Raw genomic sequence first — 18,140 nt, 5'->3', positions numbered from 1 at the left:
TGAGGATGGCCAAGTTGTAGGTGAGTATATAGCTTTTTGTTTTATGATCCAAAATTTTCAACATTAAAAAATATGGATATGGAATACAGAGTGAAACGAAACCATAAAGACATACACCCAAAAATGACTAGTGGGTCTCTCTGGCCTGTGGGATTATGGGGAATTGGTATTTTAGTTCATACTTCTCTACACTTTTCAAATTATCCTTTAAAATAAGCTTATCTTATTCTACTTTAAAATTTTTCCTGTTATAAAAGTGTATGTATTATTTTTATAATAGAAAATACTATGTTTCAAAAATATGAGAGAAGGGCTTCCCTGGTGGCGCAGTGGTTGAGAGTCCGCCTCCCGATGCAGGGGACACGGCTTTGTGCCCCGGTCCAGGAGGATCCCACATGCCGCGGAGCGGCTGGGCCCGTGAGCCATGGCCGCTGAGCCTGCGCGTCCGGAGCCTGTGCTCTGCAACGGGAGAGGCCACAACAGTGAGAGGCCCGCGTACAGCAAAAAAAAAAAAAAAAAAAAAAAATATATGAGAGAATAAAAACCTCCTTTTGAGCATGACTAAAATCAGAAAATGATGTCTAACAGGGCAATTACTTTGTAAAGCACAATTCCTGGAAGTGGAAAAGACAGAAACAATAGGACATAAGAAATGGCTGGAAATATGTGAAACATATTCCATGTTTAAGCCAACTGCAGATTTTTCAGTGAAATTTGTAGCTTAAAGTTTTAAAGGAAACTAAAATCGCCTGGCATTTATCTTTAGTTACATATATTTGTGACTTTTACTCTAACAGATGAATCTTTCCAGCTGTGTTTGTTTTTTCTTGAATTTCCAGGCTCCAATTTAACACATGATGAATAAATTTTAAAAGCTCAGAGAGACCTTATTAAAGATCCCAGATGAAGTTGCATCCTGTGTAGACCACCCCATACCTACCACCATCCAGGGACGTTGTAGGGTTCAGAAATGGGGGGGAAGATTAGATTTTAGGGGGGAGCCCTTTAAATGATCAGAAGCTGTCTCTGCTGGTGATAAACAGTGCCATCCTCCTTCTAGGAGGCAAAAAAGGAACCAACTCTCTCAATATATAGTGTTATGGCTCCTCTCTGGGAAGAAGCTTCTACTGCTGATGAAGGTTGAACGGAACCCAGCAGAAGAATCACCAGTTTGTTTCATTCTCAGGCTCTCTAGTCAGCATGAGCTCTCTGATGATCACTAAGCTGCATGTTCCAAGCAAAGGCCTTCTCAAAATTACCGCAGACGTAGCCATCATGCACAGTGTGAAGTCTCTGATGTTCGGCCAGGTGTGAACCCCAGCTGAAATCCTCTCCGCGTTCTTTACATGCACAGCGCTTGCCACCCATATGAACTTTCTGGTGTTGAATGAGGTGTGAAATTTGGGCATAGGTTTTCCCACAGTTCTTACATTTGTAGGGCCTCTCCCCGGTATGAATCCTCTGATGCTGAATGAGGTGGATACTTTGATTGAAGGCTTTCCTGCATTCCTTACAGGTGTAGGGTTTCTCGCCGGTGTGAATCCTCTGATGTTGAGTTAGGGATGAGTTGTGACTGAATGTTTTCCCACACTCCTTACACTTATAGGGTTTCTCGCCCGTGTGGATCTTCTGATGCTCGATGAGATGGGCGCTCCGGCTGAAGGCTTTCCCACACTCACTGCACTCATAAGGTTTCTCTCCGGTGTGAGTCCTCTGGTGTTGGATGAGGTGGGAAATCTGGGTGTAGGCTCTTCCGCAAATTGTACACTCATAGGGCTTCTCCCCGGTGTGAATTCTCTGGTGGCGCATAAGTGAGGAGTTCTGGCTGAAGGTTTTCCCGCATTCGTTACACTTGTAGGGTTTCTCACCAGTGTGGATCGTCTGGTGTTGAGTAAAGGAGGAGGTGTGACTGAAAGCCTTTCCACACTCATTACATATATAGGGTTTCTCCCCCACGTGAACGCTCTGGTGCCTCATGAGGTGGGAGATCTGCGTGTAAGCCTTCCCGCACTCATGACACTCATAGGGCTTCTCACCAGTATGAATTCTCTGATGCTGAGTCAGGGATGAACTGTGGCTGAAGGCTTTGCCACACTCGGGGCACCCGTAAGGTTTCTCTCCAGTGTGGACTCGCTGGTGCTGGGTCAGTGACGAGCTGTGGCTGAAGGTTTTCCCACACTCGTTACACTTGTAGGGTTTCTCACCAGTGTGGATTGTCTGGTGCTGAGTCAGGGAGGAGGTGTGACAGAAAGCCTTGCCACACTCACTGCATTTGTAGGGCTTCTCCCCTGTGTGTATTTTCTGGTGGCGGGTGAGGTGGGACACCTGGGAGTAGAACTTCCCACACTGGTTGCATTTATAGGGTTTCTCCCCAGTATGGCATCGCTGGTGTTTGATAAGGGAGGAGCTCTGGGTGAAGGCTTTCCCACATTCCTTGCATTTGTAGGGTTTCTCTCCAGTGTGGATCCTCTGATGCTCAGTGAGCGATGAGCTCTGGGTAAAGGTCTTGCCGCATTCGTTGCAGGCGTAGGGCTTCTCTCCTGTGTGGATGATGTGGTGCTGGATGAAATATGAGCTGTTGCTGAATGCTTTCCCGCACTCGTTACACTTGTAGGGCTTCTCTCCAGTGTGAATTCTCTGGTGTAGGACATAATCCGAATGGTAGATGAAGGCTTTCCCACATTCCGTGCAGTTAAATGGTTTCCTTTGGTGTTTCAGGCTCTTTCTTGACCTGGTCCACTTCTGAGGATCCTCTCCCCCAGGCACTCTTTGCTTCCCAATGAAAGCTGAGGTCTGCCTGAAGTGTCTCAACTCGCCATGGGTGTTTTCCTCGGGAGTAGTAAACAACCATCTCAAACGCCTCTCCTGCTTTCCCTGGTCTTCCAGTTGACGGCCGCATGTCCAGGAGTCCCCCAACTTGGTGTCTCCAAGCACTGCCCTTAAAATGCCCTCTATCTTTCCCATTGGGGAAGCCACGTCTTTGGAAATACTCTTTTTTGGAAGTGTCTCCTGAGTAGTTTCAGAGTTTGTCTCCAAGTCTGAAAGAAATGGAAAATATGAACTTCATCTGTCCTAGGACAAAAGAAGCTGGTTATTTAGATCTGGCATTGTAATATTTTTTTTTTTTTTTTTTTGGCTGTGTGGCTTGTGGGATCTTAGTTCCCCAACCAGGGATGGAACCCGTGTCCCCTGCAGTGGAAGTGCAGGGTCCTAACCACTGGACCACCAGGGAATTCCCTGACATTGTAATCTTAAAAAGAAAGATTTCAAAGTTTATATTGCTAGTTCTAAAGGCATGAGGTAGATAGATTCATTTTGTGACAGGGAAGAATGGTCTCAGTATATTCTAAACATGCAAAAAAATGAGTTGCAAAGCAGTTTATATGCACAGTGGTTTCTTAGCCATATGTGTAATACATTTTCACAAATCGATAAGAAAAAGAGAAACAATCTAATGAAATAGTGAAGCAGGAATGTGAATAGACATTTTGCAGAAGAAAAACAAGTGGCTGATAAATATGTGAAAAAAATGCTCAACATCAGTAACAGTCTAAAAAGTCAAATTTCTCAGACATTTGACACTTTTTATATTGGAAAATATTAAAAATATCCAATGTTGGCAAACGAGCATGGTAGAAGCATTCTCACACTATGTTGGTGGACACGTGCAGGGAAAGAGTTAACACAGAAGGTCCACTTTACTCAGTTTTTATCTCTGTAACCATGGCAATGACCCTTAGCTAAGCTCTGAGAATTGAATTCCTGGTATTTTACATAATTACTGGTTAATGAACTTTTTCTGTGTGCTCAAGACGATGGGTCAAAATGTACTAGGCTGTCAGCATTGTTTACTGTATAATTTGCTGGGATTTAAAAAAGAAAATCAATATTTTCTTGGCCACGTGGCATGTGCGATTTTAGCTCCCTGAGCAGGAATTGAACACACGCCCCTTGCATTGGAAGCACGGAGTATTAACCAGTGGACTGCCCGAGAAGTCCCAGCATTGTTTCCTGTAAATGGAAGATTCATGATGCCCGTCTGGTGCCTGATTTGGGGTCTTCACCACGGCTGGTCATGTAGCAGGTATGTGCTAATGATATCAAGCATCTTTTCATATGCTTACTGATCATTTGTGTGTCTTTGAAGAAACGACTACTGAGATCTTTGGCCCATTTTTAACTGGATTATTTATCTTTTTATTGTTGAGTTGTAAGAAGGATCAGTCCCTTATCAGACATATAATTTACAAAATTTTTCTTGCTTTCTGTGGGTTGCCTTTTCATTTTCTTTATAGTGTCTTTTGAAGCACAAAAGTTTTAAATTTTGATGATGTCCGATTTATTTTTTCTTTTCTTGCTTGTTCCTTTGATGTCATATCTAAGAAACCATTGCCTAATCCAATGACAACAGGATTATTTTCAAAATCCCGCAGAGCATTTAGTTGCTATGTCTCTGTTTGGGGTGATCCCACAACCATCCACTAATCTGGTGATTTTTCTGGAAGGATTTACATGACTCAACAAGTTGTATGCACAGCTAAAATTTCTTACAGCAAAGTATGTAACAAATATGTGTGTAGGTGAAGGCTACAGAGATGATGTGAGGGCTTCCATGTCAGCCTCTCTCTGCAAGGGTCACTTGGATGTGCTTTTCTCTACTGATGTGAACTTCGGAGACACATGGTAGAGGTCTTCACCCAGGGAAATCCACTTGAGTCTTAGAGCCTAGAGTTCTCTAATTCAGTCCCCAAAAGAAATTCAGTGAAGTGGGTACTATCAGTGTCCCCAGTCAATGTCCCCACTTGACAGATAAGCACCAAGAGCTTAAGTCACTTACCCACAGTCACACGGCCTGACAGTGGCAGAGCTGGGATTTGAACTCAGAGAGTCTGGCTCCAGAGCCCACACTCTTAACTGCCACATGAACAAGTGCAGTAATAGCAGCTCAAGCAAGGAGCTGTGAAAGCACCGAGAAGGGGCAGGTCACTCAGCCTGGAAGTCAGGGAAGGCCTCCTGGAAGAGGTGACCTGTAGCCTTGAGGATCATGAAGGTGTCTGCCAGGCAGACAAAGCAGGGAAGGGTGTTCCAGGCAGAGGGAACAGCATGTGCACAAGCCCAAAGGTGGGAACACACATTCAAGTTCAGGGAGGAACAGGCACTTCAGGGAGTGAGGTCAGGGCGTGAGGTATCAACACCGGTGGATGGTGATGAGAGATGAGGCCAGAGACAGAGTAGGCTGGATCACACAGGGCCTTGAGTGCCAGGTGTGCGGCTAGGACTTTGTCTCAGGGGTAATGGGGAGACACATGAGGGCTATGAGCAGGGGAGGGACGGGATCTGGGGCTGTGTGTGAGAGGAACCAGAAGACTGGAGGCTGGGAGGCCAGGGAGGAGGCTGGGGTGAGGGTCCAGGTGAGGGTCGCTGAGGGCTGAGCCAGGGCTGTTGGCGGGGGGTGGGGTGGGGAATGGGGAAAGAGAGCGGGCAGGAGGGACAAGACTGGGGCCTGATGGGCTATGGTGAGTGAGGGGGTAGGAAGGGGTGAGTACTGGCCCCACAACAGGATGGACAAGTGATGGAAAAAAGGATGCTTCAATTCCCTCCTCTGATGAGGTCACGGGCCAGTAGGGGCAGAAATCTGGCCTCTTCCTGTCCCCCAACATGTCAGGCCAGATCCCACTTCTGGGTCTCTTACACAAGTGATTTCCAATAAATAATCATAACGATAACCAGTGTAGCCTCTTCTTTTCTTTTGGCCACGTTGCGTGGCTTGTGGGATCTTAGTTACCCGACCAGGGATTGAACCTGGGCCCACAGCAGTGAAAGCCCAGAGTCTGCCATGGACCTCCCCATCGTAGCCTATTCTGAGCAGGGGGTTCTGGGTGCCCTCTGTATGTATTAACTCACTCATTCTTCCCAACCCTAGGTGCTATTATTGACCCCATTTTGCAGATGAGGAAATTGAGGCACAGAGGAGCTAAATGACTTGCCTGAAGGTCACACAGCCAGGAAGCGGTGGAGCTAGGATTTGAACCCAGCACCCACAGTGATAGCCTGTATGGTACACTCCCTCACTCTCAAACGACCGTCACTGATCATGACAGATGGAGGGTAGGAAGACAGCTCGCATCTGCTGGACATCCTCACCCACCTGAACAGGTAACTCGCCAGGCTTCTCTCCTCTCCATCCTGGGCTCTTCCCCTCGCTCCAGACGGGAGATCACATCGGGTTTGGACCCAGGAAGCCCTGCCCCTGAAAAAAATTTTAGACTTGGCTATGGGTGTCGCAGTCACAGGGAGGCCTCAGGGCTGGGCCCCAAGCCCTGGGTATGCAGGGGAGATGCATACATTGGACACCTAATGATTAGAATTAGATTAGATCTGCAAGACTCATTTATTGAGTGCCTACTACATTCCAGAGAGAACCTGAGCCCTGACATCACTGTTTAAGGCTCCAGCTCTGTGTTCAAGTTGAGTGAAAAATACACATAGCATTTCAAGGACTTGATATGGAGAAAAAAGGAAACAATGTCACTAATAATTCATAGATTGATTATGATGTCAATCTATGCCTAAATGATCATATTTTGTCTAGGCTGGGTGCAACAAAACAGATTACTAAAATTCATCTCATCTGTTTCTTTTGACTTTTTCGGGCCTGCTGTCTTTGAGATCACTAATTCCTCTCTTCCTGCAGTGGGGGAATATTACGCCCCCAGGAACCTCAACATGGGGCCTGATTTGGAAAGAGGGGCTTTGCAGATGTAAATGGTTAAGATGGGGTCCTACTGGATTCGGGTAGGCCCTAAATCCAATGACTGGTGTCCTTATAAGAAGAGGAGAGACACACAGACACATTTGGAGGGAAAAAGGCCAGGTGAAGATGGAGGCAAAGATTGGGGTGATGCAGGTACAGGGCAAAGAATGCCAAGAATGCCACGAGTCTTCAGATGCTGGAGAAATCCAGGAAGGACTCTCCTCAGGAGTCTTCAGAAGGAGCCCGGCCCTGCCTGCACCTTGGTTTTGTGCTCCTGGCCTCCTGAACTGTGAGAGAATACATTTCTGCTGTTGTGAGTCCCCAGGTTTGTGACAATTTGGTACAGCCGCCCTAGGAAGCAAACATACTCCCTAATGATCATTCCTGTGAGCAAACATGCTGAAAAATCGCTCCCACCTTAAATGGAGAAGCGGGAGGAGGAAGAGAATGGAAGGGGGTAACACTGAGGAGGTGGGCAGGGGCCAGGTCACATAAGGGTATGAAGGAGTGGGTACAGGCCATGCCCAGGACTGGCCTGGTGACTGGATGGGCGGAAACTGTCCCTGAGATGGGGGAACCGGAGGAGGAGTGGGTCCAGGGGGATATGGGGAGCTCAGTGGGGACAGGGAGCATGGGATCTCCCCAGGGAGGTATTCTGCAGGCCACCAGCAGCACAGATTGAAGCTCGGAGGGGCAGACTGAGGGGACCTCATCTGTATGCACAGATTGTGCAGAAAGGGGTTTAACACAGCAGGCTGACTGCTCTCCTTGGCAAGGCCTGCTTGCAAGGTTGCCCTTGCTGGCATCTGGGAACCTGGGTTTCAGGAGGGTTCCAGAACTCTCTAACTGATAAGAGGGGCTCCCTGCGCCCGAACTGTTTGTTCAAAACAATGTGGTTTCTCTCCTGGGCATATATCCAGAGAAAACTCTAATTCAAAAAGATACGCGCATACCCTACTATGTATAAAATAGATAACTAATGAGAACCTATTGTTTAGCACAGGGAACTCTACCCAGTGCTCTGTGGTCACCTAAATGGGAAGGAAATCTAAAAAAGAGTAGATGTATGTATACGTATAACTGATTCACTTTGCTGTACAGCAGAAACGAACACAACATTGTAAAGCAACTATACTCCAATAAAAATAATAAAAAAAAAAAAAGGGCTTCCCTGGTGGCGCAGTGGTTGAGAGTCCACCTGCCGATGCAGGGGACACAGGTTCATGCCCCGGTCCAGGAAGATCCCACATGCTGCGGAGCAGCTAGGCCCGTAAGCCACGGCCACTGAGCCTGTGTGTCCGGAGCCTGTGCTCCGCAATAGGAGAGGCCACAACAGTGAGAGGCCCACGTACCGCAAAAAAAAAAAGAAAAAAAAAAAAAAAAAGATGCACCTGTATGTGCATAGAAGCACTATTCACAATAGCCAAGACGTGGAAGCAACCTAAGTGTCCATCAATAGATGAATGGATAAAGAAGATGTGGTACATATATACAATGGAATACTACTCGGCCATAAAAGGAATGAAATAATGCCATCTGCAGCAACATGGATGGACCTAGAGTTTTTCATACTAAGCGAAGTAAGCCAGAAAGAGAAAGACAAATACCATATGATACTTATATGTGGAATCTAAAATATGACACAAATCAACATATCTACGAAACAGAAACAGACTCACAGACACTGAGAACAGACTTGTGGTTGTCAAGGGGGAGGGGTGGGGGAGGGATGGATTGGGAGCTTGGGATTAGCAGAGGCGAACTATTATACATAGGATGGTTAAACAAGGTCCTACTGTATAGCACAGGGAAATATATTCAATAATATATTTGTATCCTGAGATAAATCATGATGGAAAAGAACATGAAAAAGAATACATATGTATGTATACCTGAGTTACTTTGCTGTACAGAAGAAATTAACACCACATTGTAAATCAACTATACTTCAATAAAATTTTTTAAAAAAAGAAGAGGGCAGGGGCACAGGCTGAAGATTTTGTGGGACAGGCAGAGGACTTGGGGCCCTCGGGGATGCTGGGACTCTGGGAGAAGCCAGCAGAGAGACAGAGAGATGGACAGGGGCCGCCCAGGAGGGTCCAGTGAGAGGTGCAGAGAGGACCCCCGTGAATGCCCACATTTAAGCAGCGGGTGGGCATGGAGGAGATGAGGGCTGAAGGGGGCATCCTGCCTCTTCCTGGGAGGGCAGGGGGCAGGGCCTCACCCAGCGATAGAAGGTTCTGGTAGTTCTCCAGCATCACATCCCGATACAGCTCCCTCTGGCCAGGCCCCAGCTGGCCCCACTCCTCCAGGGTGAAGTCCACAGCCACGTCTTTGAAGGTCACCGATTCCTGCAAGGGCCAGTTTTATATCATAGACAGGCACGTCTTTCCAGAACTCTGGGGTGGGACAGGTCATGTGTCAAGAGCCTACCACTTGTTCCCTGCGCTGGAACGCTCTGACTTGGCAGATTTGGGACGACTGAATTAAACCGGCCCACGGGAATGTAAAATGTCTAGGTAGGGCAGCCGTTAGCCCACAGGCACCCTGGTAGAAAGTAGAACAAGGCCCCCCAGCACTCACATGACTCTTTACTGCCATCTGTTGGAAAATTGTTATAATACACCAATTATTTCTAGCATGTGACAGTTGACTGCCATCTGCGTGTAAATTGCTATAATCAATATACCGATGTAGGAGGTGGAAGATGCAAATCATGCCACTGAGATGAGGCACCCTTGTGCAGTACGTAACCTACACACCTGTACATGACAGCCCTGAGAAACACTTTTTAAAAACTACCGGACTTCCCTGGTGGTCCAGTGGTTAAGACTCCGCTTTTCCAGTGCAGAGGGGCACAGGTTCAGTCCCTAGTTGGGGAATTTCTGCATGCTGTGCGGCGCGGCCAAAATAAAAAACAAACTACCAGTCATGGTTATGTCGGAGCTACGCCTAAGTCGCACTCCATCCCACACTCCAACTCTGATCCCAACCCCCACTCCTGATTCCAAGAATAAGGCTCAGGATGAAGCAAAACCATCTACTGTCCACTTCGCCTGGCAACCAAAAGGCTGCTGAGCATTAGATGACTGACTTTTAGACCGTGTCGTAACGTCCCATCTCAGAGAATTCTGCCCCAGACCCCGCACCTCCCAGTCCCAGAGAAACTCCCATCACTGTATCTCTCCCAGTATTGGGAGGGGCAGAAGATCTTGGCACAGGCAGAGACGTGGAAAGCCGTCTGGGGTCCACAAAGTCATCTCGGGGAAGAGGGAGCCCAGACTCACCTGGCCTTTGCCCGTCAGGGTCCTGACGGCCATTGCTGGGTCCCAGGCATGCACCTCCAGAAGAAAGAACCAGGCCTTAGTCTGCAAAGCTACAGGAGGAAGATGGAGCAGAGAGGGGGTCAGTTCTGGCCTAGACAGACAGACACTTTGCCAAAGATGCCTCATGACAGAGGGGCCCCTGGTCTCCTGAGAGCCAAAGCAAAGGCTCAGGGCAGGGTGCCTGAGGCCCCCGTTCTTTTTTTATATATATATAAATTTATTTTATTTTATTTATTTTTGGCTGCATTGGGTCTTTGTCGCTGTGCGTGGGCTTCCTCTAGTTGGGGCGAGCGGGGGCTACTCTTCGTTGCGGTGAGCGGGCTTCTCATTGTGGTGGCTTTTCTTGTTGTGGAGCACGGGCTCTAGGTGCGTGGGCTTCGATAGTTGAGGCACGCGGGCTCAGTAGTTGTGGCTCGCAGGCCCAGCAGTTGTGGTGTGCGGGCTTAGTTGCTCCGCGGCACGTGGGATCTTCCTGGACCAGGGCTCGAACCCATGTCCTCTGCATTGGCAGGGGGATTCTTAACCACTGCGCCAACAGGGAAGTCCCGAGGCCCCCATTCTGTAGTGATCACCACTAGTAATCAAGGGGCTCAGCTCACTGCACCCAAACAGCAGCTCTCAGAGAAGTAACTACAGTTATCCCCAGATGAGGAAATCCAAGCACAGGAGGCCACGGCCATTGCTCAAGGTCATATAGACGTCAAGTGTCAGAGTGAGATTCAAACCCAGAAGTCTGCCCCCAGAGCCAACCCCTCCTTTTTTTTCTTATAATTTTTATTTATTTAAAAAATTTTAATTTTATTGGAGTAGAATTGATTTGCAATGTTGTGTCAGTTTCAGGTGTACAGCAAAGTGAATCAGTTACACATATACATATATTCATTCTTTTTTAGATTATTTTCTCTTATAGGTCATTACAGAATATTGAGTAGAGTTCCCTGTACTACAGAGTAGGTCCTTGTTGGTTATCTATCTTATATACAGTAGTGTCTTATAATTTTTAAATTGTGGTAAAACACAGAACACATACCATTTTAACCATTTGAATATATACAATTCAGTGGCATTTAATACAGTCACAACGGTGTGCAACCATCACTGCTATCTAGTTGCAGGACATTTTCATCATCGTCCTAAAAGGAAACCTTGTACTTAATCAGGTACCCCTGAATCTCCCTTCCCCCATGCCAGCCCCTCCTCATAACCACTAACCTTTCTGTCTCAATGGATTTGCCTGTTCTGGACATTTCATATCAATGGAACCATACCATATGTGACATTTTGTGTCTGGCTTCTTTCATTCAGCACGTGTTCAAGGATCATCCATGCTACAGCATGTAATCAGTGTCTTATTCCTTTTTATGGCTGAATAATATTCCCTTGTGTGGATGAACCACATTTTGCAGAGCTCCTTCTATCTGTCCTAAAATCCAAGCAGTATCCAAGGATCCTGGACTCCTGCTTAAGATGTCATTTAAAGAAGGATTCCAGCTGTTGAGATGAAGTTGAAGAATCCTTTACAAAGAGAAGTTGGTGCTCAGACTGTGGTCACCCCCATTCATTCGTCAAACATGCTCTGGGCCTCATGTGAGTAACAGGCTCCATTTGGGGTTCTGAGGGCAGAGAGATGAGTGAGATGTGATCCTGCCCTCGAGGGACTTCCTGCCTGTGAGGGAGACAGGCCTGGACATAGACCAGTTGGTGGGCTGAATAATGGTCCCAAAAGATATCCCTGGGATGCACTACTGGGCATATACCCTGAGAAAACCATAATTCAAAAAGAGTCATGTACCAAAATGTTCATTGCAGCTCTATTTACAATAGCCTGGAGATGGAAACAACCTAAGTGTCCAGCATCGAATGAATGGATAAAGAAGGTGTGGCACATATATACAATGGAATATTACTCAGCCATAAAAAGAAACGAAATTGAGCTATTTGTAATGAGGTGGATGGACCCAGAGTCTGTCATACAGAGTGAAGTAAGTCAGAAAGAGAAAGACAAATACCGTATGCTAACACATATATATGGAATTTAAGAAAAAAAAATGTCATGAAGAACCTAGGGGTAAGACAGGAATAAAGACACAGACCTGGGGCTTCCCTGGTGGCGCAGTGGTGGGAGTCCGCCTGACGATGCAGGGGACACGGGTTTGTGCCCCGGTCCGGGAGGATCCCCCATGCTGCGGAGCGGCTGGGCCCGTGAGCCATGGCCGCTGAGCCTGCGCGTCCGGAGCCTGTGCTCCGCGACAGGAGAGGCCACAACAGTGAGAGGACCGCATACCGCCAAAAAAAAAAAAAAAAAAAAGACACAGACCTACTAGAGAATGGACTTGAGGATATGGGGAGGGGGAAGGGTAAGCTGTGACAAAGTGAGAGAGTGGCATGGACCAAATGTAAAATAGATAGCTAGTGGGAAGCAGCTGCATAGCACAGGGAGGTCAGCTCGATGCTTTGTGACCACCTAGAGGGGTGGGATAGGGAGGGTGGGAGGGAGGGAGACGCAAGAGGGATGAGATATGGGAACATATGTATATGTATAACTGATTCACTTTGTTATAAAGCAGAAACTAACACACTATTGTAAAGCAATTATACTCCAATAAAGATGTAAAAAAAATGATATCCCTGGGATGAACTTTTAAAAACAATTAATTAATTAATTTTTAAATTTTTGGCTGCCGTTGGGTCTTCTTTGCTGCGCTCAGGCTTTCTCTAGTTGCGGTGAGCGGGGGCTACTCTTTGTTGCATGTGCGGGCTTCTCATTGTGGTGGCTTCTCTTGTTGTGGAGCACGGGTTCTAAGCACGCAGGCTCAGTAGTTGTGGCGCTGGGGCTTAGTTGCTCCACGTCATGTGGGATCTTTCCGGACCAGGGCTTGAACCCGTGGACCCTGAATTAGCGGGCGGATTCTTAACCACTGCACCACTAGGCAAGGCCTGGGATGAACTTTTGATGTGATTAAGTTAAGCATCTTTTTTTTTCCTTTTTCGGGGGGTGATGAGTTCCTGAATGCAGCCAGCCTCTCCTGACTCAGAGCAGAGCGGGCTGTGTACAGACCACACCCACTTGTAACATTTGTAAGAGAGCCAGGCTGTGAGCTCAGAGCCCCAGCAAGTCCTTAGAAAAACCAAGTTAAATATGTGACCTTTCCACAGGCTGCCTGGAGGGATTGATATCTGTGGGTTCTGGAAAGCCCCATACACTGCAAGGTAGATAAAAAACACTAGGTTTGAGTCTTTGGGCAGGACTGTAACCCCAGCCTGGAACACTGCCTCTCAAGTTAAGCATCTTGAGATGGGAAGATGATCCTGGATTATCTGGGTGGACTCTAAATGCAATGACAGGTGTCCTTATAAGAGGGAGGCAGAGGGAGATCTGACACGGAGGGGAAGCCTATGTGACAGAAGTAAAGAGGAGCAGAGTCAGAGAGACAAGGCACTACGCCTCTGGCTTTGAAGCCAAAGGAAGGGGCCACGAGCCACGGGATGCAAGCAGCCTCTAGAAGCTGCTAAAGGCCAGGAAACCGATTCTCCCCTAGAGCCTCTGAAGGAAGCATGGCTCTGCTGACACCTTGATTGCTGCCCAGTGAAAACCAGTTCAGACTTCTGGCCTCCAGAACTGTAAGAGAATATTACATCTGTATTGTTTGAAGCCACTAAGTTTCTGGTAATTTGTTAGAGCAGAAATGGGAAACTAACACGGTCCAGAAATAAAGACTCAGAGCCTCACGTGCTTCCAGGCTAACAGCTGCACGTACACCCAGCTACACAGGAACACACCCACCTGAGGGCTGAAACCAGTGGGTGAAATTTTGATGAGGAACAGAGGCTTAACCACCTCCCCATGAGTCACTTACTACGGTAGTGCCCCCTTATCCGCAGCTTCGCTTTCCACGGTTTCAGTTACCTGAGGTCAACTGTGGTCCAAAAACACTGAATGGAAAGTTCCATAAAGAAACAATTCACAAGTTTTAAATCACACACCATTCTGAGTATCGTGATAAACTCTTGCGCCGTCCCGCTCTATCCCACCTGGGGCATGAATCATCCCCTTGTCCAGCGTATCCTGCCCCATAGTCACTTAGTAGTTGTCTCGATGGACTGTCGCGGTATCACAGTGCTTGTGTTCAAGCAACCCTTATTTTACTTAGTAATGGCCCCAAAGTGCAAGAGTAATGACGCTGATAATTCGAATATGCCAAAGAGAAGCTGTAAAGTGCTTCCTTTAAGTGAAAAGGTAAAAGATCTCAATAAAGACAGAAAAAAATATCAGACTTCCCTGGTGGCGCAGTGGTCAAGAATCTGTCTGCCGGGACTTCCCTGGTGGTGCAGTGGTTAAGAATCCGCCTGCCAATGCAGGGGACACGGGCTCGAGCCCTGGTCCGGGAAGACCCCACATGCCACAGAGCAACTAAGCCCGTGCGCCACAACTACTGAGCCTGCGCTCTAGAGCCCACGGGGCACAACTACTGAGCTTGCAGGCCACAGCTACTGAAGCCCGTGCGCCTAAAGCCCGTGCTCCATAACAAGAGAAGCCACCGCAATGAGAAGCCAGCGCACCGCAATGAAGAGTAGTCCCCGCTTGCCGTAACTAGAGAAAGCCTGTGCACAGCAACGAAGACCCAACACAGCCAAAAATAAATAAAATTTAAAAAACAAAAGAAAAAAAATCATATGCTGAGGTTGCTAAGATCTACGTTAAGAATGAATCTTCTGGGCTTCCCTGGTGGCGCAGTGGTTGAGAGTCCGCCTGCCGATGCAGGGGACGCAGGTTCGTGCCCCGGTCCGGGAAGATCCCACATGCCGCCGAGCGGCTGGGCCCGTGAGCCATGACCGCTGAGCCTGCATGTCTGGAGCCTGTGCTCTGCAATGGGAGAGGCCACAACAGTGAGTGGCCTGTGTACCGCAAAAAAAAACAAAGAAAAACAACAACAAAAAAGAATGAATCTTCTATCTGTGAAATTGTGACGAAAGAAAAAGAAATTCAGGACTTTGCTGGTGGTCCAGTGGTTAGGACTCAGCGCTTTCACTGCCATGGCCCCTGGTCCAATCCCAGGTCGGGGAAGATCCCACAAGCCGCGTGGCCAAAAAAACAAAAAACCCCCAACAAACTGCAAAAGTTACAGCCACAGCGCATAAGCATAAGTGCTTTACAGAAGAGGCATTAAATTTCTACAATGAGATTTTTTGAGAGAGCCCACATTCACAAAACTTTTATTACTGTATATTCTTATTCTATTTTATTATTAGTTATTATTGTTAATCTCTTACTGTGCCTAATTTGTAAATGAAATTTTATCATAGGTACGAACGTTTAGAAAAAAACTGTGTGAAAATTAATAAAAGTGAACTTCATTTAAAGTGGAGTTGGGGGACTTCCCTGGCGGTCCAGTGGTTAAGACTCCATGCTTCCAATGCAGGGGGCGTGGGTTTGATCCCTGTTCAGGGAAGTAAGATCCCATATGCCGTGTGGTGCAGCCAAAAATTAAATTAAATTAGATTAGATTAGATCAGATTATTTAAGAAGTGGAGTTGGGAGGCCAGGAGGGGGAGTTCTCAAGCAGCACCACTCCACAACCATCACAGGCCCTAATGGAAGAAGCTTCAGCAGGAAAGAACCATCTATTATAGGCCCCAACCAGAAAAGATGTACATTGCATCCCCTACAAGAAATCAACTACCACAGCAACTAGGCCAATGAGAAACCATCACCACTCCGAATTCTCACTTTTCTCTAATGGACTTTCATTCAAAAGAACTCCTCTCAATTTCCCATGTTTTTTTATTTCTATATAAGATAAAGTTCCTCTCTTGTTTGTTGGACTCCTATGGCTTTTGCTATAGCCTGCTTGTCCCGAACTGCAATTCTTTGCTGTTCCTGAATAAGCCCATTTTGCTGGTAAAATAACCCGCTGCTTTATTCTTTAGGTTAACAACAGTATATAGAGGGTTCAGTACTATCCAAGATTTCAGCCATCCACTGGGGGTCTTGGAATGTACCCTCCGAGGATAATGGGATCTACTGTAATTACAAAATGAAGAGGATAACTTTTTTAAAAAAATTAATTTAATTAATTAATTTATTTTGGCTGTATTGGGTCTTCATTGCTGCACGTGGGCTCTCTCCAGTTGCGGCTAGCAGGGGCTACTCTTCGTTGCGGTGCATGGTCTTTTCATTGCGGTGGCTTCTCTTGTTGTGTAGCACGAGCTCTAGGCACGCAGGCTTCAGTAGTTGTGGCACACGGGCTCAGCAGTTGTGGCTCCCGGGCTCTAGAGCGCAGACTCAGTAGTTGTGGCGCAAGGGCTTAGTTGCTCTGCAGCATGTGGGATCTTCCCAGACCAGGGCTCGAACCCATGTCCCCTGCATTGGCAGGCGGATTCTTAACCACTGCGCCACCAGGGGAGCCCGAGGATAACTTTTTAAAGGGGAGAAACTTGTGACCAGTGATGGGCAAGCGGACATCACAGGCTCCTGCTCTGTTAAGGACACAGCATCATTCCTAAGGTATTTCTGCCAAAAGCATGTAGCCTAAATATAATCACAAGGGAACAACCAACACATCCAAACTGAGGGACATTCTAGAAGTACATGGTCTGCAATCTTCAGAATTGCTAAGATCATGAAGGTCAAAGAAAGACTGAACAACTGTTCCAGGTTAACGGAGACTAAAGTGACGACAACGAATGCAGTGCATGACACGGGATTTTCTTTTGCTATTAAGGACATTATTGGGACAATTAGCAAAATCTGAAAAAGGCCTGCAGATTAGCTAATCAATAGTATTGTATGGATGTTCATTTCCTGATGTGAGCATAGTGCAATGGTTTTGGAAGAAAATGACTGTTTTTAGAAAAAACACACAGACTTATGGAGGCTGGGGGCACGCAGAGGCCCTGAGAGAAGGGGACAGACACAGAGAAAGAGAAGCAGAGACACAGGGAGAGAGAGAGAGAGAGAGAGGCAGAATGGGGGTTGGGGTGGTGGTGGGAGATTAGAGAGGGGAGATGAGACCCAGAGGGGCTAGGGCTTTCGGGTCAGACATCCCTGGTTTCACACCATGTCGACAACTCATCGGCATTGTGATCTGGAAGAAGCCATGGAATCTCCCTTGCCTGTTCTTCACCTGCTAAGTGAGGAAAAGGTACATTCTCCCTCCTGGGAAATGGCCGCAGAACCGCACTCGGCTAGACACCTGGAAAACAGCGGGCTCCCAATTCCTGTGCGTTGAGTCGATGGCAGTGGAGCTCTGGGGCAGCCTCACGAGTGACAGGAGGGGGCGGGGCGCCGCCCACAGCGCCTTCCCCTCCCACCCAGGCAGACTCGGTCCGCCTCCTGCGCGCCTGCCTCAGTCAGCCCACACCCACCGGCAGCCTCTCGGGTCCGCCAATTCGGAACTCACCTGTGCGCCTCCGCGGGTTGTGCACGGCGGCCAGGCCTTCCCGCCCTCCTTCGGGCCCCGGAAGGCGCCTGCGCGGTCGCTGTCTCGGAACCTCAAGTCCTGGTTCTTTAAACTGCGCTCCGCAGCAGGACTGTATTTCCCAGAAACCACTGCGGCTCACGCTCCTCTAGGTCTAAGGTCTCTGAGGGCAGGGGAATGCTGGGAAATGGAGTCCTCCAGTAGAACGTGGGGCGGGAGAAAGAATGCTGTAAACAGCTACTTTGCAGCTGGCCGAAACATGGTATTTGGCAACTGTATGGCTGTACTGGCACCGTGAATATTTCCATTATAGCCAGAGTTTTTCACTGCCCTCCACAGGAGGCGACGTCATAGTCCAGTTAACCCATCGAACTCAAATTTCTCCTACCAAAGCAAAAGTTTTCAAGACACCACCTAAACTGATGGTGAATGAATCGAGACTCTGTTACTTAATTATTCAATTTCCCTGGGCAACCGCCTTCCTGTTTGGCTCAGTTTCATCCATCACCTCTTAAAGGGCAGCGTGGTAAAGGAAATAGACCCCTATAGTGGGAGCTGGAGATGGCCAGGAATGCAAGGATGCGCTGGGTTATTATAAATTCGTCTGTTAATATATCAGAATAATAAAATCCTGTTGCCGAA

General features: G+C 47.5%; 1 protein-coding gene across 1 annotated transcript; it reads right to left on the bottom strand.

The window, feature by feature from the left end:
- Positions 1 to 591: 591 nt before the first annotated feature.
- Positions 592 to 17,597, bottom strand: LOC116743765 (zinc finger protein 883-like). The gene is made up of 5 exons (XM_032612705.1): positions 17,481 to 17,597; positions 10,042 to 10,130; positions 8,979 to 9,105; positions 6,149 to 6,250; positions 592 to 3,038 (listed from the first exon to the last, which is right to left on the bottom strand). The coding sequence occupies exons 2-5, from the start codon at positions 10,072 to 10,074 to the stop codon at positions 1,192 to 1,194; spliced, it is 2,109 nt and encodes a 702-aa protein (XP_032468596.1). The 5' UTR covers positions 10,075 to 10,130; positions 17,481 to 17,597; the 3' UTR covers positions 592 to 1,191.
- Between the last annotated feature and the right edge of the window lie 543 nt (positions 17,598 to 18,140).

Source organism: Phocoena sinus, chromosome 19, assembly GCF_008692025.1.
Source record: "Phocoena sinus isolate mPhoSin1 chromosome 19, mPhoSin1.pri, whole genome shotgun sequence".
In the NCBI taxonomy this organism is placed as follows: Eukaryota; Metazoa; Chordata; class Mammalia; order Artiodactyla; family Phocoenidae; genus Phocoena; species Phocoena sinus.
The sequence above is the reverse complement of the archived record's forward strand: the minus strand, read 5'-3'. Positions and strand labels throughout refer to the sequence as shown.

Coding starts and splice junctions, on each gene's coding strand:
- LOC116743765 (XM_032612705.1), bottom strand. CDS start 10,074: ATGGCCGTCAGGACCCTGACGGGCAAAGGCCAG. Junction 9,106..10,041: donor CCCTGACGGGCAAAGGCCAG/GTGAGTCTGGGC, acceptor TGGCCCTTGCAG/GAATCGGTGACCTTCAAAGA. Junction 6,251..8,978: donor CCAGAACCTTCTATCGCTGG/GTGAGGCCCTGC, acceptor AATTTTTTTCAG/GGGCAGGGCTTCCTGGGTCC.